General features: G+C 41.2%; 1 protein-coding gene across 1 annotated transcript in view; it reads right to left on the bottom strand.

Annotated features, from left to right (window-relative positions):
• Nucleotides 1-947: 947 nt before the first annotated feature.
• Nucleotides 948-18,025, bottom strand: part of QPCT (glutaminyl-peptide cyclotransferase) — a 28,953-nt gene continuing 11,875 nt past the window's right edge. Inside the window, exons 3-7 of the mRNA XM_066264733.1 lie at nt 13,251-13,529; nt 8,101-8,277; nt 5,271-5,370; nt 2,988-3,104; nt 948-1,259 (exon numbers count right to left, since the gene is read on the bottom strand). Of these exons, the coding sequence (XP_066120830.1) occupies nt 1,114-1,259; nt 2,988-3,104; nt 5,271-5,370; nt 8,101-8,277; nt 13,251-13,529 (819 nt within the window). The 3' untranslated portion in view covers nt 948-1,113. The remainder of the gene's footprint in view (nt 1,260-2,987; nt 3,105-5,270; nt 5,371-8,100; nt 8,278-13,250; nt 13,530-18,025) is intronic.

The raw sequence follows: 18,025 nt of genomic DNA, 5'->3' as shown, positions 1-18,025 counted from the left end.
CACTCACGTTGCTTTCTGTTATACCCATGCTGGTGTAAAAACAGCCTTTGCTGCGGCAGAGAAATAATTCTGCATGCAAATGGGCTGTCTCTGAACCCTAATGCTGTTGGCTGAATCATGGCTACAGTGCTTTACGGATGCTCTCCCAGACTGAGTGAATGACCCGTAATGATTTCAAGATACAGTTGTTGCTCTGTACTTGGCATTAGGAATAGTCTGCAAAGTTCTTCTCATGTAAAGAGGCAGTACTCTACAGTGGTTCAAGGCATGAGCAATAGAGTCAGACTGCTTGGGTTCAAATCTCACCATTGCCACTTATCAGCTGCATGATTTGAAGGAGAGATTTAACCACTTTAAGCATCATTGAATAGGGTTAATTATATGTGTAAAATTATATTTATGCTTCTTTTTTTTTAACTTGGAAAATATGTTTTAGTAAGTGACTTCCTTCCCTGGTGACTTTATCATTGAACTTAAAGCTGCCACTGCTTCCCCACTCAGCTGATCTGCCTCCAGCCCCGCCCACCCAGCCAGCACACTAATTCAGTGAGTGTGTATGAACTGTCTGCTCAGACCAGGGAGCATTGGAAGAACAGAGGTCCCAGCTAACTTCATCTATATAGCAGGATCGATTTCCTAATTGTTTAGCGGGTCAAGTTTGTATTTATAGATAATTGCTTCCTATAACCAAAGAAAAGTCCATGAATTCCTATGTGTTTCCGGCCCAAACAATTTTGCTTCCATGAATCAGATGAAAAAAATATATATGTGCCAAAAGTAATTAACTAAACTTAAATAGCATATAATTTTCCTATGCAAAAATTATCATAACTTCTGTGAACTTAACAGTTTATTAAAAGGTTTTTTTTAAAGATATTTATTTTTCATTTTCCTTAACATTTCCTTTTTTTTGTCTCTAGATAAAAACTAACAGGAAATTTAGGACATAATGTAATTCTAAGATTTATTAATCATATATTCAAAGCTACCAACAGGATAAATCTCTGAGTTAGAAGTGTCCACACAACATTAGTCTGGAGTCAGATTATTTTAAATAGTTCTTTGACTTTGGATTCAATACTAGATTCAATTGCCATACACTAAATGAGAATATCACAAATGCAGATATTCCAACACAAAGACTTGTATGATTTTGTTTAGATTGTCAATGGTTGCTTCATCCAAATTTTCTTCATTGTCATCCATGGTATGCCAGACTTCAGGGAAAGGAGATGCTATCAGATGCAAAATTGGAACACCTAGTAAGAAAAAAACAACTTGTAATTAAGTGCATATTTAAACTAGAAAGTGATCATTTGGCAAGCAAAAGTCTGAGTGGGAGCTCTGTACTATCCATATAAAGTCAGCTGATAATTCATCATCTTCTGTGTACTCCCTATACTTTACCCTTGTACTCCAAAGTCATTCATTCATTTAACAAATGTCAATTGATTCAGTAAATATTTAGAAAGCACCTACAATGCCTACATGTACTAGTCCCTATTCTGGAAGTTGATGTTTCATCAGGAAAAAGGCAAAGCCCTGCTCATATAGAGCTTACATTCCAGTAAAAAAAGAAGTTAACAAATGTAAAAAATAATTTTAGAAAGTGATAAGGTCTATAAATTTCCTGACCAGGTGGTGGCACAGTGGATAGAGTGTCAGTCTGGGATGCAGAGGTCCCATGTTTAAAACCCTGAGGTTGCCGGCTTAAGCGCGGGCTCATCTGGCTTGAGTGTGGGCTCACCAGCTTGAGCAAGTGGTCACTGGCTTAAGCATGGGATCATAGACATGACCCCAAGATTGCTAGCTTGAACCCAAAGGTCACTGGCTTGAAGCCCAAGGTCACTGGCTTGAGCAAGGAGTCACTGGCTCGGCTGTAGCCCCCCCCCCCATCAAGACGCATATGAGACAGCAATCAGTGAACAACTAAGGTGCCACAATGAAGAATTGATGCTTCTCATCTCTCTCTCCCTTCATGTCTGCCTGTCCCTATCTGTCCCTCTCTCTGTCTCTCTCACTAAAAAAAATATATATATATATATATATATATATATGATAAGGCTTATAAAAATAATAAAATGAGGTGAGAAAATAAGAGAATGAGAGGCAGACAGCAGAGCCAAGAAAAAGATATTTAAAGTCAGGGAAGGTCTCTATGAGAAGCTAACATTTAAATAAAGACATGTAACAAAGGAAAAGCAAGCTGTGCAGAAATCTGAGAAGGAGCATTCCAGGCAGCAGTTTTAGCAAGTGTAAACGTCCTGAGGTAGATATGTGCTTGGCCTCCTTAGGAACAGCAAGGAACCCAGGGTGGCTGGATCAAAACAATACTGATTGGAAGCAGAAGAAGGAGGTGATGTTGGAGAAGGAGAACAGAGTCAGAAAATGAAGGCCCTTGTAGACCATGGTAAAGACTTCTGGTCTTACTCTACATGATAGCAAGCCACCCGAGCATTAAAGCATGGAAACAACATAATTTGATTTACATTTTTGAAAGATAACTCTCGTTCTTATTTAAGGAATAAGGAAGCAAGAACAAATGCTGGAGACCAATTGAGAAGCTACTGCAAGAGTCCTTGGGTTTATTTCAAGTTCAACCACTGACATCAAGGATATTGCTTCCTTATTAACCAGAAAACATCAGAGTTACACCAAGTGTAAGAATACAATCTAACTCTATAAAAGTGAAGGCACAGTCAATGAAACATGAGCTTTCATAAATATTCTGGGTGTTGGGGAAAAATATATAGATAAAGGTGTACTCAAGATTTTGAGTGACTTTCATGAAAAACATAGAAGCCATAAGATGATTGGTGGATGACTTAATTATTCAATTAATTAAATGTGATAGTTCTTCACTTTTCTAGGTTGTTGCAAAAGCACATAAAACACCATAAATACAGTAGGTTAAAAATGCACATGTGCATGCACACATATCTGCATGATGCTTATACACACACAAACACACACACACACACTATTACCTCTTCTTAAAAATGGAATGTGGTCATCCTGAATCACACCTCCATAACCATGATTCTCAAAATACCGCCTCTCCAAAGAATGATCCTTGAGCAAACCTAGTTCATGGAGTTCAAGTTCTGCAGATGACAATTAGACAATAGATGAATATCTTTATATAATCGATATACAGCATGCATATGGAGTTTGAAATCTTAGCACATGTGGTCATGATTTTCAAAGCATGCAGCAGTGAGCACATGACAATAAATATTTGGGCTGAGCCTGGATGTGTACATTTTGGAGTAGTTCTGGGTTGATAAGGGTCACATATGGCTGTAGCTCCACTGGTGAGAACCTCCTGAGTGGTAGAAACTCAGTAGAGCAATGGAGAGATGAAGAATGAGAAAACCAAAGGGAAAAATGGGAGGGAAAACATAAATGTAGATACTATTAGATTTTAGATCCTGTATGAAGAATATATCTTAAGAGGAGGTGTGGGGCTTGAAAGAGTAATACTCAAACAGAATAGGAATGAAGTATATTGAGCGGCCACTCCATGGAAAAGAGTTATCTGGTATTATGACCTGTATTAGTGGTTCTCACAGTGTGGTCTCTCACCAGGGGTATCAGCATCACCTGGCAACTTGTTAGAAATGCAAATTACCTGGTCCCACTTCAGACCCATTGAATTGGCCCTCCAGGTGACACACACTGGCCTGTTTCCATCACTCTTCACCTTGTAACATAGAACCTATGTGTTAAGTTACATGGTAACATATAACATGAAGTCTGTGTTACAAGATGATAAGAGATCACAGGAAGAGTAGTAGACAACGAAATGAAATTTATTAGGATAGCAGGGGTGGAGGTGATTGCTAAATTTAAAGTGTAAATTTAGACCAAGTGGTAAGCATGCATATGTAATATTTTAGGCACATGGAGAAAGCCCTTACCACTAACAATATTCCCATCTGTTTATTGGCACTTAAAATTCTTTCATCTTAGGCTGCTCTTTTTCCTTATACAGTTAGATATGGTTTGAGGTGTAAGTACCTCTAGGAGGGGGCAGCACAATGAGTTAAAAATACATTAAGGTGCAAGTCACTGATATAAGTTCATTCTGGAATAGAGGAAATAAAAAAAGCATTCACAAAATCTATGAAAAAAGGCCAAACCTAATTTTTTGAGGCTAACCTCAAAGTTAGGAAAACATGCTGCAAGAAAGAGGTCCAAGAAGCTTATATTAATCATACCATAATAGCAATTCTTTCAAACTAGAAATTGAAATTTGCCAAAGAGGAATATCTGAGGTTCAGGTAAAGTTTCTGTTGTAATATTCTAGATCTGCATGTTGGCAACTTCTGAACTCATGGCAAAAGCATGAGCTGAGATGGCAGTGCCTCTCCCACTGCTGAGAACTAAGTCAACTGTGCTCTGCTCCAGGAAGTCGTGTAAGGCTAGTGAGGAATTCCTAAGTTGGAGGTCTTGCCTCAAAAGCGGGGCTCCTGACCTAAATTCTGTAACAAAGACCTATCTCATTTTCATCTCTCCTTTATGTCAATTGTTTTTTGTTGTTGTGCTTGTTGTGTGGGAAGACAAAGGAGAGATGTTTGCCCTTGGGGGAGGAGGAGAGTGGAGAGATGGAAGGAAAGAACTTATTCTCCTTTTCCTTCTCCAAGGCCCACGCCTCTCTTGAGCCAAAGATATCTTTGTTTCTTTGTCTAACTGGGTCTGGCCTCATCTATTCTCATGATTTGACACTAAACTTTCTCTGGAAGGATCTTGGCTTTCTCTTGCATCCCTATCTCTTACTTTTTTGGAAAAGAGGCTGAGATTGTACTTGATTTAAGGAAAATCAGGTCTGGATAAGGCAGAAAATAGAAGATGACAAAGAAAAGGATGGAAAGAAAGGAAAAACCAAAAGATATCTTCTGGTATCATTATTAGGACTTAACATTCCTCGTTAGCCAACATACTTTGCTTAGTGAAGTTTTTCCAGAAATATACTCCATATGCTTCACAAAGGAGTCTGGGAAAATATTTTCAAAACTTTTCTAAGGATATGCTAATATGAAATGTAGTATTTTATGTTTCCTAATCAAAATGCAGTTTCATGCAGGAAAATAAAGTGGGCCTACTAAAAATGATAAATGAAAACAATAAACTAATCCATGAAGTGGGGAGAGGGGAGCCAGTATGTTATAGATTCAAATCATACACTTATATCATAAATTTTGAATTATAAAGTGTAGTATTTTGTAGAAAGGAACCCGGTTTGATTCTTTAATAACGGTAGTGCTTACCAATTGTTTGAAGTCTGTCAAACCATCTGGCAGAGTTTGGGAAAAAATTGGGAAATGTTGGGTTTGGAGCTCCAATTAAATCTAATAAGACCAATAAGTCCTAAGGGAGAAAACAAATTATTTAATCACTGTCACCAAAACATGTTTCATACTCATCAATGGGGGGGGGTACAGTAAAAAAAATGGCATTTTAATAACTGAGAATAATCTAGGCAGCTGTATAAATAAACAAAAGGTTTAATAACACTGTAAGCTAATCATTTGGAAAAAGCTATCAAATCTTGCTTTCCATTAAATGGCAAAGTATAGATTTTTTGTGTCTGGAATCCCAGAAGAATATCATCATCAAAGATAAATTATAAAGAGGATGTTTGGATAAGTATTTCATATAGATTTAAGCAGAATACATTTAACTTTGTTTTTAGATGGGAGTCCAAGCTTGTCTGATCTGCTATTCCATTTTATTCTTTGTCTGTAATGACACAACCACCCACATGAGAACACTTAGCAACTATTTATTCCTCAAAGCAGCATATAAAAAAATTTCTTGACTAGAAACTAGAGGACCTTATTTATGTCTCTGGGTCTCCATTTCCTTTTCTATCAAACCAAAAGCTAAAACTTTCTGGTCTCTAAAGTTCCCTTCTAGTTATAAGCTCTACAATTCAACCAGTGTTCCTTAAGTTGTTTGAGCCATAAAACATCAGTAGGCTTGAGGACTCCCTGGTAAACATCTAGTATAGCTCCTGACACATGGTAGATAAATAATTGCAGTCTATGATTGTAAAGACATAGTATCTGTTAACTCATGAATAATGATTAAATATACAGGGCTTGGCAAAAGTAGGTTTACAGTTATTTATATGAACATGCGGATTATGATTATTACAACAGCTTTATTAAGACAAAAGAATGTCACTCACAACTGTAAACCTACTTTTACCCACCTCTATATTAATTGGGGAAAAGAATAAGCTTGCTTGCAATAGGAATATATTCACAAGTTTAAATAAGCTACTAAGTTTGTTTCTGGAGAAAAAAAATGGTTTTAACCATCACTATGGTTTCTATATTTGGACTGATAAATAACTTTGTTCTTCCTACTGATCAGCCAGGTTTCTCCTCTTCTTCTGAATCCTTTTTAGCCACTTGGGCTCAAGTGTCTGAATGAGGTGCCTACCATATTCTTTTGCTCCATCATGAGCAGCCAGTGGCCCACAGGATGAAGAGAATGCCAACTGGGGATGTGTCAGAGTCACGAGGACATTTAATGTGGCCATGTGGATGCAGAGGGTGAAGGTCAGTTGAGAGGGCAAAGGACTGGCATGAGTGGAAGAGGTTCAGAACAGGCTTTCAGTCCATAGATAGGGTGAGAGTCAGGGATGCATGAAGTCCTGGGGGGAAATGAAGACTCAAGGGTAGCATGAGGTCACAAGCCGGAGTTAGTGAGGACTCAAGGCTTAGTGAAGGTCGAACATGGGAAAGAATGCAAGGGCAGGGTGAAGGACGGGGTGGGGAGTGAGTTCAGGAATGGGAATGCAAATGGGGTCTTGCGTTACACCTACTACTGGGTAATAAGAGCAGGATTTTAAGGCAACAACAAAATGTCTCCACCCCCATTGTCAAAAATACCACATCAGCCCTGGCCGGTTGGCTCAGTGGTAGAGCGTCGGCCTGGCGTGCAGGAGTCCCAGGTTTGATTCCCGGCCAGGGCACACAGGAGAGGCTCTCATCTGCTTCTCCAACCCTCCCCCTCTCCTTCCTCTCTGTCTCTCTCTTCCCCTTCCACAGCCAAGGCTCCTTTGGAGCAAAGATGGCCCGGGTGCTGAGGATGGCTCTGTGGCCTCTGCCTCAGGCTCTAGGATGGCTCTGGATGCAACAGAGTGACGCCCCAGAGGGGCAGAGCATCACCCTCTGGTGGGCATGCCGGGTGGATCCCGGTCGGGCTCATGCGGGAGTCTGACTGCCTCCCCGTTTCCAGCTTCGGAAAAATGCAAAAAAAAAAAAAAAAAAAAAATACCACATCAAAATCAATGCATGAAAATGTCATACACACACTTGCAGTCATTATAACACTTTGAAACAACTGAGGAAACTCTTCACTCCCATCTTCATACCATGTTTCACTCTAACTACATTTTCTGAGACCCCCTCCTCACCCTCCTCAGGCCTTAGGGGGGGCCTCAAAGAAGGGGTGCTCTCTCCACCTCCACACAGGACCAGGGCAGCGCGCATCTGCTGGACCAAACTGCATCTGATCTCTCCTCAGTCTGATGGTTTACACCCTCTTAATTAAACCTTTTTACATTTTTAAAAAATTAAATTAATAAAATTAAATCTCTTAAATTTACAATGTGAATTTTTATATCATTTTAACAAGAAATAGTTTAGCCTGACTTATGGTGGTGCAGTGAGTAAAGCTATTCAATCTGGAATGCTGAAGTCGCCAGTTCGAAACCCTGAGCTTGCCTGGTCAAGGCACATACAGGAAGCAACTACTATGAGTTGATGCTCCTCGCTCTTTCCCACCCCCTTTCTCTCTCTTTCCCCTCTCTCTAAAAATTAATAAGTAAAATCTTTTTGGAAAAAAAGGAAATATTTCAATCAAATATGCAATAAAAATATTTTAATATATTTAATGAGTCTGCTAACCCAGAATCATTCCTTTTCACTCTGGGATTCCTCAAAAACCCCATGCCTGCCAAGGAATGCTCTATTATAAACACTGCTCCAAGGATGCCGCGGCTGATTTCGGTCTGTAATTGGCTCAGCCTGGCCTCCTCTGGGGCAGAGCCTGCAGCCACGGCACCAGGGGTACCACCAGACTAACCATGCCATGCAGCTGGGTGGTATCTCTCGCTCCGGGTGGGTGTGGGGTCGATGCCATCTTTGAAGCCAAGTGCCGAGACCCATACAGAGAGTCTTGAGGGGACCAGTGAAGGAAAGCCTCTTCCCCGTCAAAGAAAATTAGCTGGAGTGACAGATCTGGCGTGGAGTCTGAAACGTTCTGGTAGAAAGAACAGTGAAAACATATCAAAAACGGCTGATTTTTTTTTTTTAAAAAAAAAGCCCATTTCCTTATTAACTGGAAAGGAGACACCTATGCCACGAAGAAAGGGAGGGTAACAAACTGAGTGACAATGTGCCCAAACTGGCTCTGTACCACTTCCTCCCTGAGCATCATCACACCTCTCATCGCCTTCCCCCACACACATCTCACCTTCTCCCACTGCCCCTGAAAATAGAAGTCGTACATCTTCTCTAATTCCACAGAGCACTTTGGGACTCTGGGTCTGCGATGGTGGACACGGAGACACACGGCCCAGTTCCTCTTCAGAAGGATATCACCCCGCTGCCGTGACGGCTTTCCAGACAGCCTTCAGCTGTTTGCCCCTTTAAGGATCATCTCAACCCTGGGGTGACTGGCCTAAGCACATCCTGGGGGCTCTATAAAGGACTGTGCCACCTCCAGAACTCCTCAGAGGCTGGCTGAGGCTGTCGTACCTGCAGGACAGCCTGCCTTCTCCCTCTGCCTTATCTCCTCTCTCTGTCACAGGTGTTGAGCTGAGAGCACTTTCAAAGAAATTGCCTAAATGCTAAATTCCACATCAGAATGTGCATCGCAGAGAACCCAACTTGAAAACTTGAACAAATCCTTTTTGTTTCTTACCTGATTTGTCTGCAGTTTTGTTTGTTTGTTTTTTAGTGAGTCTATATTCAAAGATCTGCCCTAGGAATGCAACAGGAGCACAAAGAGGTAATTACTGTATAGCGTTTCCCCCGGAAGGTGCCTTCACTTGAGTTGGGGTAGGGAAGATATAAGAAATACACTAGCATGGCAAAATGTGCCAAGGGTCACCAATGTAAAAACTCATCCAGGAACTCAATAGACTGAGAGGTTGAATCCGGGGGGTGGGGTGGGGTGGGGTGGGTTGGTGTCAAGGAAGACATTATGCAAGAGATGATATTTCACGCTTAGAAGTGTGAGCAGGGTTCTGATGGGTTTTTTCTACCTTCCACTGTCTGACAACTCTCATCTTTCAGATTAGTCCGGCTGTCCCCGAATCCCCACAATTCATTAACTCCACTGGAATCCTTAACTACTGAATAATTCATTTTTTTCTGACTACTTCACCCCCATGATGCCCTTACTTTTAATCACTCCCTTGAAAGCACGCCCAACTCCCTTGCCTCTCTCTGCCTTGGTCAAACTCACACGGCAAAAACATAACCCAAAGTCCAGCTCTGCCTCCGCTGTGCCTGCACTTGTGCAGCTGAGCCTGCCCAGGGACAAACAACAGCCCCTGCTCTCTCCCCGCACTGCAGCATTGGGAATGTGCTCCCAGAAACGCATCTGGGGCTTCCTTAATCTGTTATAGATACAACTTCTCCTCTTATCTCTCTAAGGATGTTAAAAACTATGTCAAGTTCTCTTCTGCTCCTTTTCCTCTTGCCTCAGAGTTCACTTTTCAATTGGTAGTTTCTGTTTTGCTTGCTTGCTTTCATGCTGGAGACTGTTCTCAAATGTCTCGTCATCCTTTGTGTCCATTCATATTAAAGAAGCAGGTACTATAACGCTGATTAGAAACCTGGTTGGCTTCACTGCAGGGCAATCGTGTACCCTGTCAGTGTTTTCACTGAGGTGGTTCATATTCTCCAGAGCAGGAACCTCTGGTGTCCTATCAGCTGGGTATAAGCTGGCTGCTGGTTTCCTTATGTTGGAAGTGGGGGAAAGGCTGGGGACTCCACTGTCCAATGTGCAGACTTCCACCTAATCTTGATTTCCATGAGGCACCTCACTACTACACTCTTTCTATCTGGTGTCCCTACATCCAGAGCCTCCCTGGTTCAATTTCTCCAGAAAAAAATATTCTGTCATCTTCCACAAGAATATAGGTGGGTAGTCACTTATCTGCCAGGTGTGGGGTGGGAACCTACATATCTAAGTGCTCCTTGTATTTATTAATACTCTCCTCCCCAGCCCCCTGCCTCCCCCAGCCTCCCTCACTATCTGTGTGGCTTGGTCTGTGAAGGTCTTCCAGTCCTTCATGGCACTACCATAAATGCATAATTACCAGTGTCAACATAGTTGGTGAATTAACTGCAGTCTTTTTCTACCCAAGGCTATCTCAGCTAATGCCACCATGATAAGGTGTGAAAACCACTCTAAACTCAGTGGCTTGAAACAAGAATCATGTGTCTTCCTGGGTCTGTAGGTCAGCTAGGGGACAACTGATCTAGGCTGGTTCTGGCTGGGGAGCTCAGCTTCACTCTGCAGTCGTCAAGGTTGGCACAGCTCCACACGTTTCTTATCCTCCTCCGGGAACCAGCAGGCCAGCCAGAGCATGTCTCTTTCCTAGTGATAGCAAAGGCACAAGGGAGCGAGCCCAATTGCACAAGCACCTTTCTAGCCTCTGTCACATCTACGAGTATCCCATTGGCCAAGACAAGTCAAGTAACCAAGTGCTGAGTCAAGAAATGATAAAGTACAACCTGTTATGGGGGAGGCCACAGCAAAGCTGTAAGAAAAAAGATGTGACTGTAAAATTATAATCTTATTACTGAAGGGAGAGGGCTGCAAAGTGTTGGAACAATAATCCAGTCCTCTTCCAGGTCACATTCCAACACCACCTACCCAATCTATGCCAGCTGAAGAACTTAAAATAACTACTTCATACAGATCAAGTTAAAATACAACTGGAAGAATAAATCTGACACTCATTTTTTTTTCTCCTTTTCCAAATGAGAGGAGAGGAGATGAACAGACAGACTCTCACATGCACTCCAACCAGGATCTACCCAGCAGTCCCATCTAAGGCCAATGCTCTGCCCGTCTGGGGCCATGCTCACAAGCAAGCTATTTTTAGTGCCTGAGGCCGAGGCTCCATGGAGCCATCCTCAGCGCCCAGAGCCGATGTGCTCGAACCAATCAAGCCATGGCTGCAGGAAAGGAAGAGAAAGAGAGAGAGAAAGGGGAGGGAAGGGAGAGAAGCAGATGGTCACTTCTCTTGTGTGCCCTGACCAGCAATCAAACCTGGGACATCCACAGGACAGACAATACCCTACTCCTGAACCAATCAGCCAGGGCCCAAATCTGATATTCTTTTTTTTCCTGAAGTGTGAAGCAGAGAGGCAGAGAGACAGACTTCTGCATGCATCTGAATGGGATCTACCCGGCACACCCACCATGGGGCAACACTCTGCCCATCTGGGGCATTGTTCCATTGCAACCAGAGCCATTCAAGCGCCTGAGGCAGAGGCCATGGAGCCATCCTCAGCGCCTGGGCCAACCTCACTCCAATGGAGCCCTGGCTGCAGGAGGGGAAGAGAGAGACAGAGAAAGGAGAGAGGGAAGGGTGGAGAAGCAGATGGGCGCCCCTGATGTGTGCCCTGGCCAGGAATCAAATCTGGGACTTCCACATGCTGGGCCAACACTCTACTACTGAGCCTGCCAGCCAGGGCCCCAAATCTGGTATTCTTAATACAGGTAGTCCCTGGGTTCTAAACAAGATAAGCTCTGTAGGTATGCTCTTAAATTGAATTTGTATGTAAGTTGGAACAGATACATTTACCTATTAAATGTCACTTAGAAAGATGTTTATCTTAACATAGTATTTATTTTTACCTTTCTGTGCATATAAATACTTAAAACATTTTTCAACCTACAGAACCTATCTCATTCATAACCCGGGACTGCCTGTATTTATATCCAAAACTAGCCTTTAAAAAAAAATTTTCCACATTACTGTTTACCTCTTTACTAAGGATAATTAAGAGAATGTCTGTGTAATTTTTAATGGGGATCCTATCCAACAATTCATTCAGTCCTTTCTACCCAAAGCAGGTCTGAGCTACATGGAGAAGGTAAAGGAGCTCCCCCAGAGAAAACGCAGCCGCTACACAGCCTGTGCCTTTAAGTCACACTTATTCATTTCATGTCTTTACACTAGAATGCAAATTTGAAAAATTAAACTGTTATATCAGCTTCTGAACTCCCTCACCCAATAGCTGGGGAAGAGTTCTCATTAAAAGCAGGGGAGAGCATGGGACAAAGACATCATAGAAGGTTCAGAAAACAACACAAAATGGAAAGAAAAAAAAAACAGTGAAAAGGATACTGAGAGGTTATAAACAATTCTTGCTTTCTTCAAGTTCAGCATATCCAGCAAAAATAGAACCAAATATCTCTATGACTTTCATTACAAGATAACACTTTTACTTCTTTATCCCCATTGTACCAAAGGCTGGCCCCTTCATAAAGTTCTGAGAGAGAAAAAAGGCATTCGGTGCCTGTGAACCAAGTTTTTTGTTTTGGCTTTGTTGTGTTTACTTGGTTATGAGTGATATCTGAACAAAATGTCTTCATCTAGTTTAGCACTTTTTTCCAATATACCCCTAAGAACACAGAGACTGAAATAACATCTGAGAGTCCCAGAAGTGGTTGGGGCTGAAAACACCACAAAAGCTCTGCTATGCTACATAAAATTGAGCCGAGATTCACAGATAATAACAATAATGCATTTCTGCTGCGTGCTTTTCATCTTGATACATCTGAATTACTCACTTTTGAGAGCCACTTTCTCTCAGATCAGAAGGTTGTGATGTTAGTGGCTTCATAAACAAGAAGAAATAAGCAGAGTTGTCATACATATGGCCATAGCAACCTTCTGCTTTCTTCATTATTCACAAAGAAGTGTTGCACTTAATTTAATATGTATTCAAAACTAAGAAGTCAGGTGCCAATTAATAAATTCACTGTCATGTATCTTTAGGTTTATTGTCTCTGGTTGACATTTCAAATAACATACTCTTCCAATTAGTATTCATTCAAACTTATACCATTTTGCAAACAATTGATACAAAATAAAATGAAAATCTACATTTTAAAATGACCTTCTCACTCCCCCTAGGATTCTAGAATTCACTCTGAGTTATGCTAATGTATTTTATCACAGGAATCTATGAGAGGGAAATGGATACCTTCAAGGAGAGGAGCTGTGTGTCTAAGGCACGAGCAAGTTCCAGCATCATCGCGCATGGCACGGCTGAATCAGTGGCTCCCACAAACACCCTGTTGTCCCAATGGGGAAAAAACTTGGAGTCGTAGTGACAGGCAAGGACCAAGTGTCGTTTAGCAGTGGGATCGAGGGTGCTGATGATATTTGAGAAAGACCGATACCCATAGGGTGTCTGACTCAAGAAGGTGTCTACTTCCAAGACCCAGTCAGCTTGAAGTCTCTGAATTCTCTGCATGATGTGCTGATCAAAACAGAAACAAAATTTCAGATTCAGACAGGATTTATTTGTTCAATATGTTTTTGGTTTTTTTTTTATACGATGCCTGAGGCCGTGAACATTTCTACCTGTCAGGAGATAGAGATCCAGTTCAGTAGGTATTAAAGTCTACTTTCAATTTTTCTACGAAGCTAAGAAGGCATGTTTCAGAAACCGGTTATATCAGGGACCTACAGGTCTCAAGGCTCCTGTAGGACTCCACGCTCTTTGAGGGCAAGCACTGCACATGGTAGCTCTTTTTGTCCCCAGTGGATAGCATGTGTCCAACAAACTCTTCACAATGAAATGAACAGTAACAAAAGATACCGCTGCTCACCTGCTAAGGCTAAAACAAACAGAGTGTCACAACAAGGGGATGGTCAGGGGATATGTGAGGTCCTGCCCACTCTAAGAATCAATAAGCAACTCTGAACCATAGCGACCATCAAGTAGCTTTCCTTCTGCACTCAAGGAGGGTCCAGACCCACTGCACATGCTGGTAAAAGTAAGAAAGAAACAATTTTCCTCTCTCTCCTGGTTATCTTAAGCCTTCTGAGCAACATGGTAAATGACAGAAGAAAGTAGTAGATAGGAAAGATACTCCAGCCTGGCCTTAGGTGGCGCAGTGGGTAAAACATTGACCAGGAATGCAGAGGTTGCTGGTTTGAAACCCTGGGCTTGTCCAGTCAAAGCACAAATGAGAAGCAACCATTATGAGTTGATGCTTCCTGCTCTCCCACCCCCTTTCTCTCTCTTTCTCTCCTCTCTTTAAAATTAGTAAATAAAATTTAAAAATAAAAAAGAACAGAAATTCCACCTCAGGGACTAGAAGGGTCTTCTGTAAGAATCCAGAATTCGTGGTGTGAGAAGTTTGCTGTTCCATTTACCCTTACCTGACTTATTTTCCTTTTGCCTCATTTTTCTCAATGGATCCCACTTATTTTATTTTCAAACATATGCATCTTTGTAAGTTGCCTTAAAGAATTAAAAAAAAAAAAAAAGGTCAAGTGGCAAACTAGCCATCCCAATAACCGGCAATCTATTCCACAATTAACATCAGTGAGGATGGACCTTGAGATGATAAACAAATAACATAATAACTGGAAAAAGAACAGGAGACCTTTTTTTCTCCCAAGGAAATACAAAATATTCTAGCCTTGCCAAGTCTTGTGTGGCCTCCTGCCCTAACTAATGTGACATGACACGTAGGCAGGGGCCTTGGGAAAACTGTGGCAGGAAGCTTCCAGGAAGAGAACTAAACAGGGCGGGGAGGGGGGGGAGACAGTGACTCTACAGCCAATCCTGCAGTAGCCATATAAACACATACTTCTCCAGCTACGCGCTTTTTGCTTTCTGTAGTGAGGTGGACTTTGGCCTAAATAGCACATCTACACAGTAATACACAGTACTTAACCTTTTTCTATTACAGGTTGACGAGTTGTCTTTCCATATTATAAAAAGAAACGTTTATAACCTCTTTGAAATTACCATTTACATCTCATTTCTTTTGTTATTCTCCACAATTCTTAGTATCCAGTTTTGCTCACTGTTGGCTAGCAATAAATAAGGATTGACTATAATTAATAACTTATTTTTTCATGCTTTCAATTTTTTTAATTGTTATTCTCAATGAAAACATACATATAGAGTGCATCTGTTTCTGTATCATTAAAACCTTGCATAGGTGTTTGTGACATCTGGAGTTAGGATAAGAAAATCAGCATTTATTCCATATGCTCAAAGTCTTTATTATGTTGTCAGTATAACATAATATTTTTAGTTATCACATATAATTGTGTTTTCTACATTTTGCTGGAATTACCTAACAACAACAGCATCTTTATATTTTATAATAAAAGCAACCCAAGGGTCACATTGGCTACTACAACCTCTATTTTGAAAGTTTATTTAACCAGAAGGCGCTCTTGTCAAAGCACTGAAATCAATTTTTACTGATGCTTTCATTTAAAACAAATATTTAATGCTTATCCAATATTTGTTGCTCTGTGATATTTTATTATCTCTGTCAGCATGCACTGATTGATTACCAACAGGTAATAAAGGCATTGGAAGTATATATATAAAATATTAGTAGTCTGAGTAGAGAGGAAGCACTGTGAATCTAAGACAAACTTTACACAGAATATGAAAATAAGTTATCTGCAGGCTTGCAGGAAAATTTTTTGTCCATAAAAGGGTTCATCTAAGAAAAAAAAACAACCATGTATTCCAGAACATCTGGTATCCAGATGATGAACTGCTCCATATAATGTCTTCAGCACCAATAGCAGCCTACATGCTGACAAAATGAATTGGGATTTTAAAATATGCCTCTGTTAGCTTTGCTCAGCCAAAGTCTCATACACAAACTCCTTTCTCAACTACTAAACAGCTCATGATAATTTCTGATATCTGTGTTGACACTAAAATCCTCAAAAGCATCAGCAAATGCCTCAGAAAGAATTCTTCTTAAGTCAATCTTTTTCAGTCAATATAAATATTTTTATTTGTCTTAGCACCTAATTTCTTTACAAACAATCAAATTGGTTGCATAATATAATTACATCAGCAACACTTCTTGCTGTGGTGCGTTTGGCTTTCAGACTTTATCTGCAAGCTCCTATAATTCTGTGCAGCGGGATCCACAACTACTACTGCTCAGGGCACTAGCTCGCTCCTGGGCAGGGAGTGCTTGGCTGTGGGAAGGGGACTTTGAAGCTGCTGTGCTTCCCTAACTCCAGGCAGCAAAAGCCAGGACCCAACAGCCATGCTGAAGTGCAACTTCCAGCATCGGCTATATTTTTTATTATTATATACCTATTTTTTTTAATAAAGAAGAGAGAAAAAGAGAAAGAGACGAGTAGATGGAGATAGAGAGAAATGAAGAAAAATATAGACAGAAACTAAGTGGAGAAAGAAAGAAAAGAATACAAAGATAGAGGTGGAGACCAGAAGAGAGAGAGAGATGAAGGTGGAGAGAGAGCGAGGAAGAGAGATAAAAGATAAAGGCAAATATAACAACTTCTACTTCAGGGGTGGGAGGGGAAAGAAGGGAGGAAGTGGGGGAGACTTTAGGTTAACATTAGTGAATGATCCTGGATCTAATTTATTTCAACTTAAATTCTCATTTCCAGGTTCTGAGAAACACCAGGTTCTGCTGTATTTGCTGCACTAAACCCATAAACAGACCACTGTCAGGATGCTAAATCCTGCCACTGCAAACTTCACTTACCTTTTTTTTGGGGGGGGGGGTGCCACATATTAATTAGTCTCTTGGGCTCTAAGCTGAGGGGGTTCTACACCAGGATATGCATACATTTCACTGAAGCAGCCCATAGCTTTCAACTTCTCAGATGGACTATGCATTTATAGGGGACCTTAACCCTGAAATGATATTGCCTCTGTGTGAGTGTGAGCGTGTGTGTGTGTGTGTGTGTGTGTGTGTGTCAGAGACAGAGAGACGGAGAGAGGGACAGACAAGGACAGACAGACAGGAAGAGAGATGAGAAGCATCAAGTCTTCGTTGCAGCTCCTTAGTTGTTCATTGATTGCTTTCCCATATGTGCCTTGACTGGGGGCTATAGCAGAGCAAGTGACCCCTTGCTCAAGCCAGCAGCCTTGGGCTCAAGCCAGTGACCTTGAGCTTCAAGCCAGCGACCTTCGGGTTCAAGTCAGCAACCATGGGATCATGTCTATGATCCCACACTCAAGCCAGCGACCTTTGGGCTCAAGCCAGCAACCATGGGGTCATGTCTATGATCCCACGCTCAAGCCAGCTGTGCTCAAGCTGGTGAGCCTACACTCAAGCAGGCGACCTCAGGGTTTCTAACCTGGGTCCTCCACATCCCAGTTCAGTGTTCTCTATCCACTGTACCTCCGTCAGGTCAGGTGACTATTGCTTCTTTTTTTTTTTTTAATTGATTTCAGCAAGAAAGGAAGGGAGAGAGGGAGAGAAAGAGACAGGAACATCAAGCTATTCCTGTAGGTGGCCATAAACCAGGATCAAACCAGCAAACCACCAACCTTTGCGCTTTGGGATGATGCACTAAGCAACTGAGCTATCCAGCCAGGGCTTCTAGCTTGCCTCTTTTAGACAAAGTGTCTAGCTTATGCCTTATTGCGACTTTATCATCCTGATCTTTAAATTTATATTTTTCCTATCTCAGCTAGAAATCATTGAAATAATCGCAAAATCTAGTGCCTTCAAATTACTTATTTTATAAATAAATTATCTTCTTGAATACAAATGTTCAAAAACCCAATTGGCAACTTTAGGCTTACTGACCAGAGATAATAAAAATGCAGACTTTGGATTATTGTTCACATATTACTCTCTGAAAGGGAACCCACAGCAATGCACACCATTAACAACTGCAAAAGTTAATTCACTGATTTTATATTGAGTTCACATTTTTTGAGGCTTGAGAGTCCTGCCTAGTTACAAATCTGAAAATAAATTATTTTTTAATCTAATTTAGTGC

The sequence above is a fragment of the Saccopteryx bilineata genome, chromosome 3, assembly GCF_036850765.1.
Source record: "Saccopteryx bilineata isolate mSacBil1 chromosome 3, mSacBil1_pri_phased_curated, whole genome shotgun sequence".
NCBI lineage: Eukaryota > Metazoa > Chordata > Mammalia > Chiroptera > Emballonuridae > Saccopteryx > Saccopteryx bilineata.
The sequence above is the reverse complement of the archived record's forward strand: the minus strand, read 5'-3'. Positions and strand labels throughout refer to the sequence as shown.